The 15,887-nt window shown below is 41.4% G+C and overlaps 1 protein-coding gene across 3 annotated transcripts in view; it reads left to right on the top strand.

Annotated features, from left to right (window-relative positions):
• Positions 1 to 15,673, top strand: part of slc24a4b (solute carrier family 24 member 4b) — a 38,684-nt gene extending 23,011 nt beyond the window's left edge. Inside the window, exons 10-17 of one of the 3 annotated variants that reach the window (XM_047573758.1) lie at positions 1,642 to 1,796; positions 6,054 to 6,223; positions 6,433 to 6,568; positions 8,336 to 8,502; positions 9,414 to 9,528; positions 10,006 to 10,118; positions 10,238 to 10,303; positions 12,337 to 15,673. In XM_047573758.1, coding sequence (XP_047429714.1) covers positions 1,642 to 1,796; positions 6,054 to 6,223; positions 6,433 to 6,568; positions 8,336 to 8,502; positions 9,414 to 9,528; positions 10,006 to 10,118; positions 10,238 to 10,303; positions 12,337 to 12,486 — 1,072 coding nt within the window. In that variant the 3' untranslated portion in view covers positions 12,487 to 15,673. Of the gene's footprint in view, positions 1 to 1,641; positions 1,797 to 6,053; positions 6,224 to 6,426; positions 6,569 to 8,335; positions 8,503 to 9,413; positions 9,529 to 10,005; positions 10,119 to 10,237; positions 10,304 to 12,336 lie in introns of all 3 variants that reach the window. The other 2 variants (XM_047573757.1, XM_047573759.1) reach the window with 2 other exon arrangements.
• Positions 15,674 to 15,887: the final 214 nt, after the last annotated feature.

Here is a 15,887-nt window from a genome sequence, read left to right as displayed (position 1 = left end):
CTGCTCCAGTTCTGCATTAAACTACAGTGAAGTGCAGCGTTTAATTAAGCTATTAAACACAAATTTTATCAAGTTGATGATGTCTAATGACACTTTTGTGCTATGGTCAGCAAATACTTTCCATTAAGATGTATTTTAGCACGACTCTCTAGCATAAACAGACTGTACAGTTCAGACTGAATAATTCCAGCCACGTTGTCCTGTGCTGCTCTCTCTGTCCAGCTGGTAATCTGTGTTACGCTCAGCAGCAGCCTGCTCTCTCCCTGCCATAAGAGTTTAATCTTTCCCCCTCTGCAGTGGCTAAGAGCACAGGCTTAACCGGATCACTCCTCTCCTTTCTCATTTGGAGGAAAGAAGTGCTTACTGTAGGATATGCTGTCATATGTCTCCCTTTTTCCCAAAATATCCGCTGCCCATTTTGGGCCGTTCCAGCCAAAATGGAGTAGAGTGGGTTTTATATAGCACGATCTGTGCACTAAGGTGACCTCAAGGGCTTGGCTGCGATATTTATTTATTTATTTATTTTTTGTCTCACAGCAAATTACACGCATGCTGCCAATTAATGAGACAGACAACATATGATTGCATAAAATGTAAAAATTACTATTATCTCTTATTATCTCTAGGTTCACATTGTCTTTTTTTTTTAAATAATGCATGGAAATAAGTCAATGATTTAGTGTCTGTTTGGATAATATCAAACTAAATCGACTTCTAAGTAACCATATTAGCTTATACTATCTTGGCTAAAATATTTAGCAATGCTACATTATTGCAGTTATATGTACAGGAGGGCTTCATGTTGCTAGCTGAAAAGGTAGAGCCAAGTGTGTTAGCTACATGAACCATGAACCGATATGTATTTTTACCCTTAAGTAGGATATTTTTAGAAATGCATTAAAGGTTGAAGGAAGGATTTTACATTTGCCTTCGATGGAAACTATTTCTCAAAAACAAAATCCCTCTATTGTATATTAGCCGAGTTCACTGTTTTTTAATTTTTCAGATTCACTTCATTATTGTAAAGAAAACAACCTTCATTCTTAACTTCTGCACAAGGAGAAAAATAATTAGAACTAAAATATGAGCACTGAATGAAAGCCTTAGAAAACCGTATACTAAAGGGCATACCACCGTTCCTTCTGCACATGCTATGTTCAAAGGCAGCACTAGTGTTTTCAGCATTTGAGATTCATTTTTATGTAATTCCACTCAAGTGGTCTTGCTCAAGGTCTGTGTGGCTGATGAAAGGCTCATGATTGCCTTCTGGGAACATTTTCTTTTTTTTTAACTTTTCTTTTTTTCTTTCTTCCTTTTTTCCTACTCCAATACAGAACAGCATATCTCAGCCATTTTTTTATGTGTATAGCATAATGCTGATGTTGTTTTTATAAAGTAGGCCACTTTAGCCAGACAGTTTTATAGATGTATCACCAGTAAACACATTATTTTGGCTAATTAATGCATACTATATATTTCAAACAAGTTGGAGCCTTTTTATCTAACACTGGTGAACCCTATTTGCAAATACGAGGCATGACACTCGATGTCCTATCTTTGTATTTTTTCCATGTTTGGATTCTTAAGCTGAACTATTTCAGTGTTTTTAATTTAAGGATTATGTTCCATCTGTTTTACTAGATTCAACTCCAGCATGCAGAAATTTTTCATGGGGGGGAAGTCGAAGAAAAACGTGGCCAATGGTAACGCTGCCGCCAGCAGCGAGATGGAGGACGGTAATAATAGCTTTGACTATGTTTGGGATGACGACCCGTCATCGCCTTTACTCAAAACAGGTAAGGTTAATCAGACAGGCTGGGTACCCATGACTGCTCCCTGCCGGGAGATTACTGAGACATTATATGTTGAAAGGGGTCCTGACTTTTGGATGGATGATTGAAATTTGTCTCTCTGGAAGACTGTGGATATTTCCTCCTGTTAAAAGCTCCGTGGCTTTAATCTTTACTGCTTTCTGCTAAACTTTCTAGACCTGCCTCAGCTTTACTGTATTTCTGCTGAACATTTACATGAAACAGCAGCTGGACATTTTGGGAAATACTTTCTGTCATGCTGATGATTTTGTGGGAAAATTGATTCCTCTCTCTCATGTGTACCTCTGCAGCTACAGCCAGCTGCTACCTGCTACCTAGCTTAGCATGCAGACCACAGCTAGCCAAAAGTAACCAAGCCAGGCTAACCACGTCCCTCTGTTTCTTACAGGAATAGTTTAGTGAAGTGGAGGTTGTGTGAAGTACTAACTCTGTGTATTACTAGCAGTAGATTGTGGTTAGCAGGCCCTCATTTTGGAGTTGCAGAGCAAAGAACCACCCTGGAGGTAATTAACTGCTATCGGCAACAAAATGTTAGCCAAACTAAAACAAGACACATCTAAACAATTCATCCAAAACAGTGCTGCAAAATGTGATGAAAGTTCACAAACAGGAACACATCAACCTCCACTGGCTCCTCATAACATCCAGAATCCCATATAAAATTGCTGTCATCACCCACCTCTGTATCCATGGAAATGCCCCAGAATACCTGAAACACCTCCTCACACATCGATTCGACTCCTCCGATCCCACAGCACTAACTTCCTCCTTCCGCCCAGAACCAAACTACGGACCATGGGAGATCCGGCCTTTGCTCCTGCTCTTGATCTCCAGTCACTGGACTCCTAATTTTCTAGAAACTGTTTTTATTTCATACATCCTACTGTTTTTATTGTGCATCGTGTAGCACTTTTAATGAAAAATGCTTTAATAATAAAAAGTATTATTATGCTAATGCACCAAAGTTATGAAGTATCAGACTGTCAACTGCAGTGTCCTGCCATTTAAAGTTTTTTGTTTTTTATATTTATTCTGACATTGGCTAGTGATGTTCAATACCACCGATTATCTTTCTGATCTGATACGAATAAAATTCAGGCTGCTATCGGCGATACCGATCCGATACCTGGTGTAAATTCACTTAATGTGTCTGGTAAATCCAAAAAAGTAGTGTATTTCAAATCATAGCTTAATAAAGAATACAAGACATCAGAGTAATTTATTTTAAAGTCAGAAGTATACTGAGGTATGTAGCCAAACATAGAACACAATCATACAAAATATAGTTTGAAACACTAAAAAAGTGAATAAGAAAAGAAGAAAAGACCATTAAAATAAATTATTTAACTATTAAGAACTACTATAAAATGAAAACTTGCATCTTAATTCTGATCCTGTGTTCTCCTCTTCGGTCCTCCTCCATCATAAATGCCTTTTAGTTGCTGCCCACTGTGTTACTACACAGTGAATAAAGTATCGATATTTTGATGTGAGAATTGATTTTAGAACATAAAGACCTGTTATCGGAAGTATCGGTATTTCAGTATCGGACATCGCTAACTTTAGCTCCATATTTAAAAAGACACATGAGTGATCTTTCCATGTACTGTAATCAACGCACTATCCCAATCCCCTACTATCTCTTTAAGATACATTAGGCTAAGCTAACTGAACTTACAGTATGCTGGACTACAAATAGGCACAGTGCTTCCAAATGGGTTTTACTGTGTCCATGAAGTGAGTCCATATAATAGCCCTCTCTCGAGGTGTTCAGTCTTGCAATTGAAAACCTGAAACCTCTGAGTCACTAGTTGTAACATGTTAGCTGACTTTTTCAGAGTTAATATATAGTTATTTAGTTGCATGGTGTAACTTTATATATCTGAAGAAACATCCCCAACAGCTTCATCCGTTCTCTACACTTTTGTGTTTCCAACGTTGTTGGCTTGCTGAGCTGTTGTCCTCGGTGGCTTCTAGATGTTGGCGACTGTCGAGCAGCAGCGTCCTCACGACTTAGAGCTTCCAAGGTCGTAACAAACTCATGAGTTCCATTTGAAGGCAACATTAGCATGAGAGTGGTATCGATCTTCTCATCTTATTCTTGGCAAGAAAGTGAATTTCCCAGAATGTGAGACTGCTGTTTTTCATCAGAAGCCCAAAGATCAAGTAAACAGTCCTCTGATTTCAGTCAACTGCGCTACCTAACGACCGTTTACCCCATTTCTCCCTTTCATTTTTGTCATGCTTATTTTAAAACTTATGTTCCTCCAATTTTCTAACCCAACGTCCTCCTGTGGGCGATAAGCAACCGAAGCTTATCTGCGCTTACAGGGGGGTACAGAATGTTCTATTTAAAACAGGAGCAGCGTAATGAAGATCTTAATCTTTTCTGCAGTGCAGTTTAATGTCGGGGGACTTTGTTGACTTGGGCCTTAAAGTTATTAAAACTTCTTATTTTAAATAACGCCTCTAATTCTTTGTAGCCACAGTTCTTCCTTTCCTTCCTTTTGACCTTTCTAAAACTTCTAATCAGTGACCTTTAACCCTTCTGAGAGATTTAACTCTTCCCACTTTTGCTGCTTCAGTGTTAACATGCCTGTCTGTTTAGCCTTACTAAACTTAACTCTTGCTTATTGTCAACAGTGTTGTGCTGGTGTGCGCCAGTTCTTTCTGCTTGCGTACTACTTTTCTCGCTGCCGGTCTCTGGGGCGTAGACCCACTCACACCCGAAGTGGTAATGAATTTCACAAGAGGAAATGTTTATGCCGACTCTGTTTACACTGTTAATTTATGTGCATTCGTGCATGCATAATGAGCCAAATTAAGGCTGAGTGAAACTAATAAGTGTACCATAGGAATTTCTTTAATCCCCATACACTGCATCTTATAGCCAATTGTGAGCAAAAGAGTAAATGTGGACTTTTCCGTTTTAAGATGCGACGGACCGTTTGTTTAATGGCCACCTGCATTACAGTTCGAGGCCATCTGCTCAAAAGGTGCCAGAGGTTTCATCTGCCGTGTCGCAGATTTGGAAATCAATCTTGGTCAGCCCATAAATATTCACAACCTGTAGGCAAACTTCAAAGCTGCACCAGGCAATTTAGAAAAGCTATTTGAAGTTCAGTACCAGGAAATCATGCCAAGTGTGCACAACACACTCATATTAACCGACCCAGCCGGTGATGGTGCTTTTTTTTTTTTTTTTTTTTTTTTTTTTATACCGAAAGGGATGAGGGTAGCACAGCGTAACATACTGTTGAGTCAAAGGGTTTCTTTCACCCCGCGTCCTTTTCCTTGATGTACATTTGCCTTCTTCTAGAAAGAAACTCGGAAGATGGAGTTAAGTTCAATAGAGGGCTCATTTGGGACTCGTTGTTTACCATTAAAGCTAAATGACTGTAGGAGAGGCCAGCTGTGGAGTTACTGATTAATGTTAGTGCTATGGAGCATATGGTGGCAGTGCCTTATGAAACCCCGTAATGTAAAGGTGCTGTCAACAACAAAAAGATATGAACCAAAAAAGAGTTAGTTAAACAAATCTAGCTAGCTCAGGGTTCTTCTGCACGTCTTACACATCTAAATAGTGATCCATAGTATATTAGGAGTTAAAATGGTCCAAACCAAAGAAAGACTACTGGTGTGTCCTCCATCAAGGAAAACCACCAAGATTTACTTCCCTCATCTCCAAGACAACAAATCATAAAGAGCCCAACATAAATTTCCAACATCCTAATGGGAAAAGATGAAGGAGTGCAGTGAAAGGATGAGTGGATCTTCAGAATATTGGCACACACACCATATGTGTAGATGAGACATTAAGGTTGTTTAGGGGACGTTTTTGCTCTTATGTTTTGATTTGTGTAGGCATTGAACTGTCCACACCCGACCCTCGATTAGATTTACGGCGGGTAATGGCGAAGCTGACATAAAAAGGAGCCCGGTGCAGCTTTTACTCTGACACGGTAGAAAAAAAATGTCTCTTTAACGTTCATTAATATGCTTATTTTTGGCATGAGAGACTGAAGTCAAACGGAGTACAAAATATTACAGCTATTCATAATAAAGTCCATATCTTTTGAAAGCTTGAGACACACTTTGGTCTTTTAACGTTTTAGTTTGCACTTTTAAACGCTCTAATGGGTGGTGTAATTGATAATTAAATGTTGCATATATTCTGAAGCTTGTATTTATCTTTGTAATGAATCTCTCCGGCCCCTTCAGTCAAGCCCAGCAAGGCTTACAGCCGCGGCTCGGTGGTGATGGTGGACGAGATCATAAACGCCAGCCCTTCAAAATATAGGTTTCCCGAGGCTGGTCTTCGCGTCATGGTCACCAGCCATTTTGGGCCCAAGACCCGCCTGCGCATGGCCAGTCGCCTCATCATTACAGAGGTACAGCAGGCCGTGGTTGCTCAAATAAAAATTACATTTAACCGTCAGTGTTATATGTAGCTATGTTAAGCTTTTTTGAGTTTAGTTTGATAAGCCTGAAGTGTTATTTGAGAAAACCCATGAAAAATATGGTAGCGGGGACTCCTTAAAGGAGCAGCACATCTGCTCATGTGCTCTTTGACTTAGTTTCTTTTTTCTGAAAGCGCCAGAAGTTGGTGCAAGCTGCCAATGGCGTGGAGACGCAAGTGATTGACGGGAAGGTCGAAATCGAGAATGGAAACGTGCCAGAGGACAAACCCACCGAGTCGGAAGAAAGTGACACCATCTCACCATTTCACATTCCAAGTATGTGATTCATGTATTTGCTTGCTAAATGCACGCAATTTAGAATTCATGGACGAATCCTTTGGGCGCTAAAAAGATCTGATGTCGACATTTCGAAATCTGTTGCACAAACGCCTCTAGCTAATACTTTTAAGATCTGGAGGGGTCATTAGTTCCTTTTTTTTTTAGTTGGACAGCTCTGCTCGATCCAATTGACAATTTCTTTCTGCTTCGGTAGTTATTGATGTCCTTGCTCAAATTAGTCAGTGGCTTCTTATATTCCCACTAATGATCATCTTCTTTGACAGCTCTGAGCGAGGCTGCCCTTTTATCAGTTGGTGGCTGTTGATGTGAAAAGACTCTGAATCTGTTTCATCTGGTTTATCATGAACGGATCAAATTGAGGCTATAAATGAAACAGAAGAGTAAAGTTTTGGGGGTGCTTATTAATGTACAGTCTTAAAGGTCCCATATTATGCTAAATTCACTTCATAAAGCTTTTCTAACAGTAATATGTGTCCCAATAGCCTTTGCCAATTGTCACTTCCCTCACTTGCTTGCTCCACTTGTTAGCGATATGTGCTCAAACAGGTGGATCTGAGATTTTTCCCTTCTTGAGGTCATGCGGGGAAATAACTGCCCTCTAAAAATGACTGAACGGACGCCATTTTTTTCTGTCACATGTCAAAGGTACGAGCATAGCATGGCCTTTGCTTTGTTGTTGGCTGCATCAATGAAGCGTAACAATTAGCCTTACAGTTGGCAGAAGCTAGCGTTAGCTACATGCTAGTCATCTTATACGAACAAACTAAGTAATATATGCAGCAATATATTCAGAAACATTCTGCTGCAGCCGCAGAGTCTGAACTTCTTTAGGAACCTCTCCTTCTGGGTCAGATTCTGGTTCATCTCCGCCAGCCATAGTCGTAAATCCACTGTAAACATTAGTGCATGGTAACGCCAGCAAAAGCCGCATCCTCTCCCCGAGAGTGGCGTGGAGTAGGCGTGGACAGACACAGCTCATTAGCATTTAAAGGTACAGGCACAGACGCAGCCTGTTCTCAGTGGAGCTCCATAGAGCCATTTTTTGACTGGCTGAAATTCAGGGTCAAAACTGAATTTGGGGTAATACACTTTGAAAACAATGATGTTGAACCTCTGACACCTATATGAAATCGTTGAACAAATATATAATATGGGACCTTTAAACATCAAAACAGGAAGAGAAGGCTTGTCGATATAAAAGCTTTAGCGAGCTCTCAGTGTTAAATGACAGATGGGCCGACCTGTTTACCCTTTTGAATGAAGCCAAAGTGGAAGTGAGTGCAAATGGAGTTATCCTCTGTGTGACCTGAAGTTGGAACCATTTTTGGACACTTTACTTATTTATTCATTCATCCCATTTCATCAAAACTGTACCAACGGTGCAAACAACAGAACAACCTGTTAAACAGCTCAGGGGCCTTTTGATACATATTTGCAGTGTCGGGGAAAATGGTGTTGGAAATTGAAATAGAAATAAATCAATATGTCTGCTTCAGAATCGTATTAGCTGTGCAGTTACTGGGGAAAACAATATGTAATCAATGAATGGAAACTAAATTTTTTTTGAGTGTGAAATGTGGCAAGGTCACTAAACAGAGGAGGCTGCCGTTACTGAAGTCAAACTCAATTTGATACATAATGTTTGAATCACATTCAGTGCTTAAATCTGAGTAATGAAGAAAATAAATTTTCGCCACAAAAATATACGAATATTGATTTTACTAATGGTTATTTCTCCTGTAGGAAGCATTGGCAGCAAGTTCAAGTGGCTGATCTCGTGGCCTCTGCTGCTGCTGCTGTTCTTCACCGTCCCAAACTGTGCCAAGCCTCGCTGGGAGAAATTCTTCATGGTGTCCTTCATCCTGTCCACCGTCTGGATTGCTGTCTTCTCCTACTTGATGGTCTGGATGGTGAGTTTAATATTTGTATTCGGGAGATTTTACTTCACTTGTTCTTGCTTTTAATGCTGCTGTTCGTTTTACATTAAAATGTGGATCAGCATTGGTCCACCAGTTTTGATGTGACTAATTTTACTTGAGTGCTAAGATGACAAGCCAATTTTTAAATAATTTAAATACCTTGGAAAGTATTTAAGCACTGCTTCCAGAAAATGGGACTCAGCAACACATTCAGTTCTACATGTCAGAAGATGTGTTATATTGTTTGGTTTTTCCACATGGCTAATGCTGTAGCTAGCTTGGTTTGGTTAGCAGCAAACTTGGTGAATAGCTAATGGTGCACTCATGTAGTGTTGGAATAATGGCAAAGTTAAGTTCTAACTAGGATGTTTAAAGTGGACGCTAAAATGATGTTAGCTCAGGAAGTCTGCCACAGTTTTGGCACACGATCTTGCAGAGTCGTTGACGTCATGTACGCAGTAATGACTCACATAGATGCTTGAAATGAACCATGTCTTTGCTCTTTATTGTCATACACATACAGGAAGTGGCTATCAGTTAGTTTGTTGTAGTGCTTACAACAAAGGAATGCATCTTCTTTATAGCGTCCATGTTGTTTCCACTTTCTAACATAAAAGTAAAAAGTGACTGAAATTTGATTATTAATTGAAATTAATTTTATCAAATCACAAAACAAATTAAACTGCAGATATTTGTTTGTTTTTTATTTTGTTTATGTAGCTTCCTGTTAGCATTGGAAGAGTTGGCTAGAACCAGTGTTCTGGGTTCATAAGTGGAGAAACTTTCAGGGGACATGAAAACTCGCATGTTCAAGCTATTTTTCTTAGTTTGAATATTTTAAACATGCGCTGAGAACGTCCTTGTGCTATTTTTGAGCTCTGACGCTCCCTGTATGCTTTCAGGTGACTATAATCGGCTACACTCTGGGAATCCCTGATGTCATTATGGGCATCACTTTCTTGGCTGCTGGCACCAGCGTCCCAGACTGCATAGCTAGTCTCATTGTGGCTCGGCAAGGTAAACCTCTCCCTCTGGAACATTTTTGGGTTACAGCTTTGGGGATTTGTGATTCAGTAGAGAGGCAGAGTTCACGTTTTATCCCACCTGGACATCCCTATGTTATTTTTTTTATTTGATCTATTTACAGGTAAATGCAGCTAACATGAGCTATAACTGGTAAAAAAAAAAAAAAAAAAGTACAGATGGAAAATATAATACCCAGACAGACTTGAAAGTAAATGTAGTGCAGCGTGCGTTCAAAGATGTGTCGGTCGTCTCCCCCTGCAAGGAAGCAAATCCAGATCACAGGTACAAGAGAAAATGGTGCAGAGCTGTTTATAGTTACTACAGTGCTGGCTGCGTCACTGCTTCCCAGCTGAATAAGGTTAGGGCCCCTGTGAATATCAGAAGGTGCACAACAGCAGAATAGTTGGAAATAAAGTTTATTAGAACAAATCCGTATTCTTAGTTTTTAATAACTTTTTTTTGTTGCAGGTTTGGGAGACATGGCGGTGTCGAATACCATTGGCAGTAACGTGTTCGATATTCTGGTGGGACTCGGGGTCCCCTGGGCGATTCAGACCATGTGTGTGAGCTACGGATCAGAGGTGGGGGACTTCTCAACACACAGTCAGGCCTCATTGTGTCTGCATCGTCGAGTTATTCGATTGTGACTCATCTCTGAGCCGCAGATTAAACGCTGATCTCACCGTTTTCTGTCTTTCAGGTGATGATTAACAGTCGGGGGCTGGTGTACTCAGTGGTGCTTCTGCTGGGCTCTGTGGCCCTCACGGTGAGCAGACAGTAGCCGATGATATTTACGCTCCACCGGTGCCACATAACCAGGTTTACTGCTGCTGTGCACCGTGCACGATTGAATATTCGCAGCGGATTTGCATAAACAAAAAGAAACCCGTCTTTGGCGTCTCCTCTCGTCGCTGTTACACAATAGCAACTGAGCCTGGTTATGTAATTGGTTCATTAAAATGTTAAAATCCTCCTGCTGCACTCACTAATGAACGGAAATAAGAAACACTTGCATGAGAAAATAAACCAGACTGATGCCGTATTGCAATTCGATCAAGTGAGAAATTCAGACACGTATAACCACAAATGCAGCAAAATGTTTTTCCTGCTCAGTTTCGTGCCAGAACACCTGACAGTCAAATGTGAGCTTCACCCTATGACTCTTTTTCCCTCCACTAGCACCTCAGTAGTGACACATTTGTTTCCCACATCTGATCCCCACATCCACCCGTAAACAAACGCATGAGTGGCAATAATTACAGTGAGTAAACAGACGAGTGGCAACAAAGGTGTTTCGTTTGAATAAGGAGAGATTAATTTGACAGTAAAGAAAATGCACTGAATTACCCAAAGCTCATGCTAATAAATATTTTAAGGGTTAGACTCTAATGAGTAGCGACATCGTAGAGCTGAGTCCCAGATGAGGGGAGTGGATGGGTCCAACAGCTCCCTGGGGCTGATGAGATGAGGTGGATGAGTTGGAGAGGGGGCTGGGGGGTGGGATGTGTGGAAGGAAGCCTTTGTCAGAAGACGGTGTGAAAGGCAGAGACAGAATTATAATGAATTTAAAGAACAGGAACTTGAGGCTGAGTTGCTCAGAGAGAACAGGCAGACACATCGGGGATTCAAGGATGTTGAAATTGGGAATGAGGTGACTGATGAAAGAGATGGAGATAGAGCGTGTGAACATATTCACCTTATTGAACGCTTGCCTAAGCTTTGCTAACCTTGAAAGGATGGAGATGGGCTGGAAAAAGACAGTTTTCAGAAACGATGTGAACCCTTAACGTGAATCAGTGTTAAGGGCTTCCCGAAGTTGTAAATGTGATCGGTTTGAACAGCAGTTCTAAGGTTTTGTCTGATTGTACAGGAATTTGATCATAATATGTGCAATTAATGATTCTACATAAAACAAATTGATTTATTTAATTAGAAAATATGACTTTTCCCCTTGATTTGATGCTCAGCCACATCCCCAGTGCTCACCGTTAACTTCGGAGCTCCTCAGGGATGTGTGCCGAGCACCTTCCTCTACAGTCTACACAGCAATGACTGTATAAAACCCCTCACCCACCGCTACTTATCTCAAATATTCTGACACTACCCCCATTCTGGATTATCACAACACAGTCACACAATTCACCCAGTGGTTGACAACCAGACAGTTGAATCAGTGGATGATTTCAAATATCTCAGAATCACTTTGGACAATAAACAGAAATACTGAAAAAAGGAGCCAACAACGTCTGCCAGCAATCAAAAAACTGAAATCACTCCACATCCCCACCACCACCACCACCTACTGTTACTACAAGAGCGTCGTACAACCAGTCTTCCTCTGCCGCTCTGTCTGCTTTTACATAATGCTTTCAGTCTCTAACAGGACAAAATTAACACACATAACACACCTTGCCTCCAAAATCCACACCCAACTTCAGAGAAGTGAACAATAGATCCATAGGCAATAGAACAGGACAGCACACACCCATTCAACCAACACCTCATCCTACTACCAGCAGGTTGGAGACACCAGACTTTTAAATTTTGGCGTAATATCCACCACCATAGCCACCCTAAACAATTGACCCCGATGACTGTTTCTTTCCTCTCTTGTATCTGTCATCCATGTCCACCATTTTCAATGTCATAAGTCAGTGTTGGGATGAGCACTTTCTTGTGTTGTGTACTTTTTCTGTTGTGTTGAATATATTGTATGTACAGTCAACTCCCCTCTGGGACAAGTAAAGTCTAAAGTCCAAACATAAATATATATATATATATATATTTGTTTTTTTAAAGGTGCTGGGGATCCACTTTAACAAGTGGCGGCTGGACTTCAAGCTCGGCGTGTACGTCCTCGTCCTGTATGCCATCTTCCTCTGCTTCTCCATCATGATAGAATACAACGTGTTCACTTTCGTCAACCTGCCCATGTGCATGGAGGACTAGAGCACAGAAGCATGGCTCGAATACCAAAACCTCAACAACACCTCCCATCACAGACCCTCAATTCTTCCCCACCCCCCTTCTCTTCAGTAATACTGGACCTATCTGCAGACTGTTTTTTCTCCTCCTTCGCACTCTTTGCTCTTTGTAATATGAATTTCCTTACGAGGCAGTGCACCGTCCGTACGAGTGGACGCGTTTCTAATTTGTCCCCCTTGTCACAGAGTGCCGCTCCTTAATGCCCATTCTTTGCCTGTTAAATGCAGTTAAGTCTTTACTTTTCTCTGTGCGCCTGTTACCTTTCTACCCATCTAGCATGCCTTTTAGATGTCGGGGACCTCCAGAATCAGAAGTGCCCCTGTCGAGTGTTGGTGTGTTTTTCGCTGTTCACATTGTAGATTTCCACGCACCATATCCAAAGCCTTTCCAAACCAAACTACGAGTCTGTCGAGAAGATAAAGAGATCTTGCCATAAACCCTGATTCTAATGAAACGCTCCTTAAAATCGTTCCCAAAAGATTTACCAAGTTACCCTAGGACCCAAAGAACAACTCCACCCCCCCAAACCCTCCGGAGAAGGGTCTTGTCCTTGGCAGCTCCCCTCCTCCAGCTTGGACCTGACTCTCCTGGCATGGCCTTTGGCATCAGGGAGCAGATACTGTTAGTGCTTCACTTCTCTCAAACCCTCATCTGCTTTTGTTTTCTTAAGAAGAAGAAGGCGAAGAAAAAAAAAAAGACCTTTTGTCGGGAAGGACGCTCCTTGAGACGTGTCACAGTCCAGATCAGCTGACTGTGAGGGTGTTATGCATACGCAGCACTGCACAATGTAAATTTGTAAACACTTTTTTTTTGTATTTCCTTTTTCAAAACAAGGTTTTGTCTAGTACGAGATACGGAGGAGAGCTCGTCGCAAGTGTCGGACATCGCTTGTTTTTCACTGAAACGAATTGCACACGGAAACGCTTTTTTCTTGCTTTGTGCTGTAAGGAGATTTGACCACTCAGAGGGGTGTTCACATTCGACGGCGGGTCGTTCCATGTGTTTTTTTTTTTTTCCTCCCCCCCTCTGCACAAAATCAGAACAAAAAAAAAACTGTCTCCACATCTGCGGGATGCATCTAATCTTTTTCATCATCAGGTGACTTGTTCTCATTTTGAGAAAGCAGCAGCAGCATGAAGGTAGTTGTTCAATAAAAATAAATAAATGCAAAGAAACCAGACGGCTCTAAACACTGTCTGCTATAAATAACACCCTCTGACCGGTGCGGGCCTTTGAAGCCCCCCCTCTACTCAGAGTGGCAACCACAACCGTCGGTTATCAGGGAAACTCGGAGATGGACAACTCCAGGAGGTGGAGGTGGCGATGGTCTCTTGATTTTGAGTTACATGTAGATATTGCACTTTAACAGCCGTCCTCTCATTCTGAATCAACTAGTGCTTCCTTCTGTGCGTGTGTATTTTCAGTGGATATGTGTTTGTGCGACTGTACGTGTGCAAGAGAACATTGTGTGTCTGTGTGTGTGTGCGTGCGTGCGTGCGTGTGTGTGCCCACGCTACGTTTCTCACACCGGGGCTCTGGACTCTCAGACTTGACTGGAACCTTGATACCAACATGAGCACACCCGCCTCTGTCTGCAGTGCATGCTGGGACGTTTGAACGCAGCTCCTCCACAGCACAGCAAAAAGGCTGAGGGCTTCTGGGGGCGCCGCCTCCAGGGACGCCGCTGCCGCCGCCGCGCCCACTTTTACAAAAATCGGCAGCTACGAGCTACACTGCAATCCAGACATTTTGACATCATGCAAAAAGGCCTGCGAGGAGTCCACACGTGAGACTTTAAAAACAAAAACAAAAAAAAAAATTAAATAAAAAAAATTAAAAAGAAGCGCGTGGGGAAGTGTTTTAAGTGTCGAAAATAATTCCTCTGCCACGCCGTTGGCAGCTTGTATATGCAATCTCAGTGTAAAGAGTTGATGTGACAGAAGGCCCCCCTTCTCCCCCCTTTCCCCCCCGCCCCTGCGAGGTTTTGCCATATAACGACAGGGGATCCCGTGGAGATGTGACGTCAGTTTGTCTAGTGGTTCTTGATGTGCGAGCTCACAGGTGTGCGTCTGACAGCCGAGGAGCCGGGTGTGGAGGACGGGACGTGTCGGGGAGCCCCGCTCCTCTTTCGTCTTTCTCCACTCGCACAAGGGCATTAACTCTCCACCGACCCCAGCTGAAAGGAGCAGAGGGGCAGCAGGGGAACGCCGGATGGACGAAATGGATCGCTACCCTCAAGACTGTCATTTTCCAAATCAACCCCGGATGAGAGCAGACTTTAATGAATAAAAAAAAAAGAAAGAAAAGAATTGGACCTCCTTAAGCTGCTACTCTTATGGGGTTTAAACTGCTGTGGGTGGAGGTGACCACACAGGGCCTACAGACTTGGGCTGACGCCCTCATACAACCTCCCCTCCTCCCCTACAATATTTTCAGTGGGACTTCTGTACATACGCTTTATTTATTTGATTTCTTTTGAAGCTTTTTTTGAACTCGTTGATTCAGAATGTGCAGCGTTTAGGTTTTTCTGTGTACATTTTTTTTTTTTTTTGGTCGTTGCACTGTGTGGTCATGTCCCAGTTGCCAGGTTTAAGCGGTAACACCACAGCAGGTGGGAGGATGAGACACCGCTCCTTTTTGGTTGTTGTTTTTTTTATTATTATTATTTGTTTGGTTTTTTTTCTTCTTCTGTCCTTGCCTTGACACTCGTTCTCACCGGTTGTCTGACTCGCATCTCTGTCAGTTTTTGTTTTGGAGAAGATAAAGATTAAAAAAAAATAAATGAATAAATCAGATGCCACACTGATGCGCTCTGTGGAAATCCTGTATACAAAACACACTTTAGGACACACACATTAAGAGTTTAACACGAGAGAGGACTGGTATGTATTTTTTTTTTTTTCGATCGAATGCGACCTGATGCACTGTGAGCTCAATGTGACGTGGGAGTTGTTTGTCGAGAATAATGATTTAAAAAAAAATAATATATATATTTAATGTAAAGTTAGTTACTATAAAACATTACCGAGGACATCTGTATAACTTATATGAATGTATTGTCTTGCTATACTGGACATATCCAACCAATGCATTTTACTGTAAAGCAATAATGTGAAGAAAAAAAAAATAAAATGGCAAAATAATTCCTGTACATTTGTCTCATAAGTTCTTGGATTGTTTGTGGAAATATACATAAATTAAATGAAGCCATTTGTACATGTATCTGTTGCTCGTGCATTTTGTTTGTTGCATGAACCCATTTTTTCATATAGCAATGGCTCAAAACTTAAGAACAGACTTATGCTTTTTGTTTAGGGAGTTATTTCCATTTGCAACTAATTACTGGAAAGTAGTGCATTTGTCAT

The sequence above is a fragment of the Mugil cephalus genome, chromosome 21 (assembly GCF_022458985.1).
Source record: "Mugil cephalus isolate CIBA_MC_2020 chromosome 21, CIBA_Mcephalus_1.1, whole genome shotgun sequence".
NCBI classification, from domain to species: domain Eukaryota; kingdom Metazoa; phylum Chordata; class Actinopteri; order Mugiliformes; family Mugilidae; genus Mugil; species Mugil cephalus.
The sequence above is the reverse complement of the archived record's forward strand: the minus strand, read 5'-3'. Positions and strand labels throughout refer to the sequence as shown.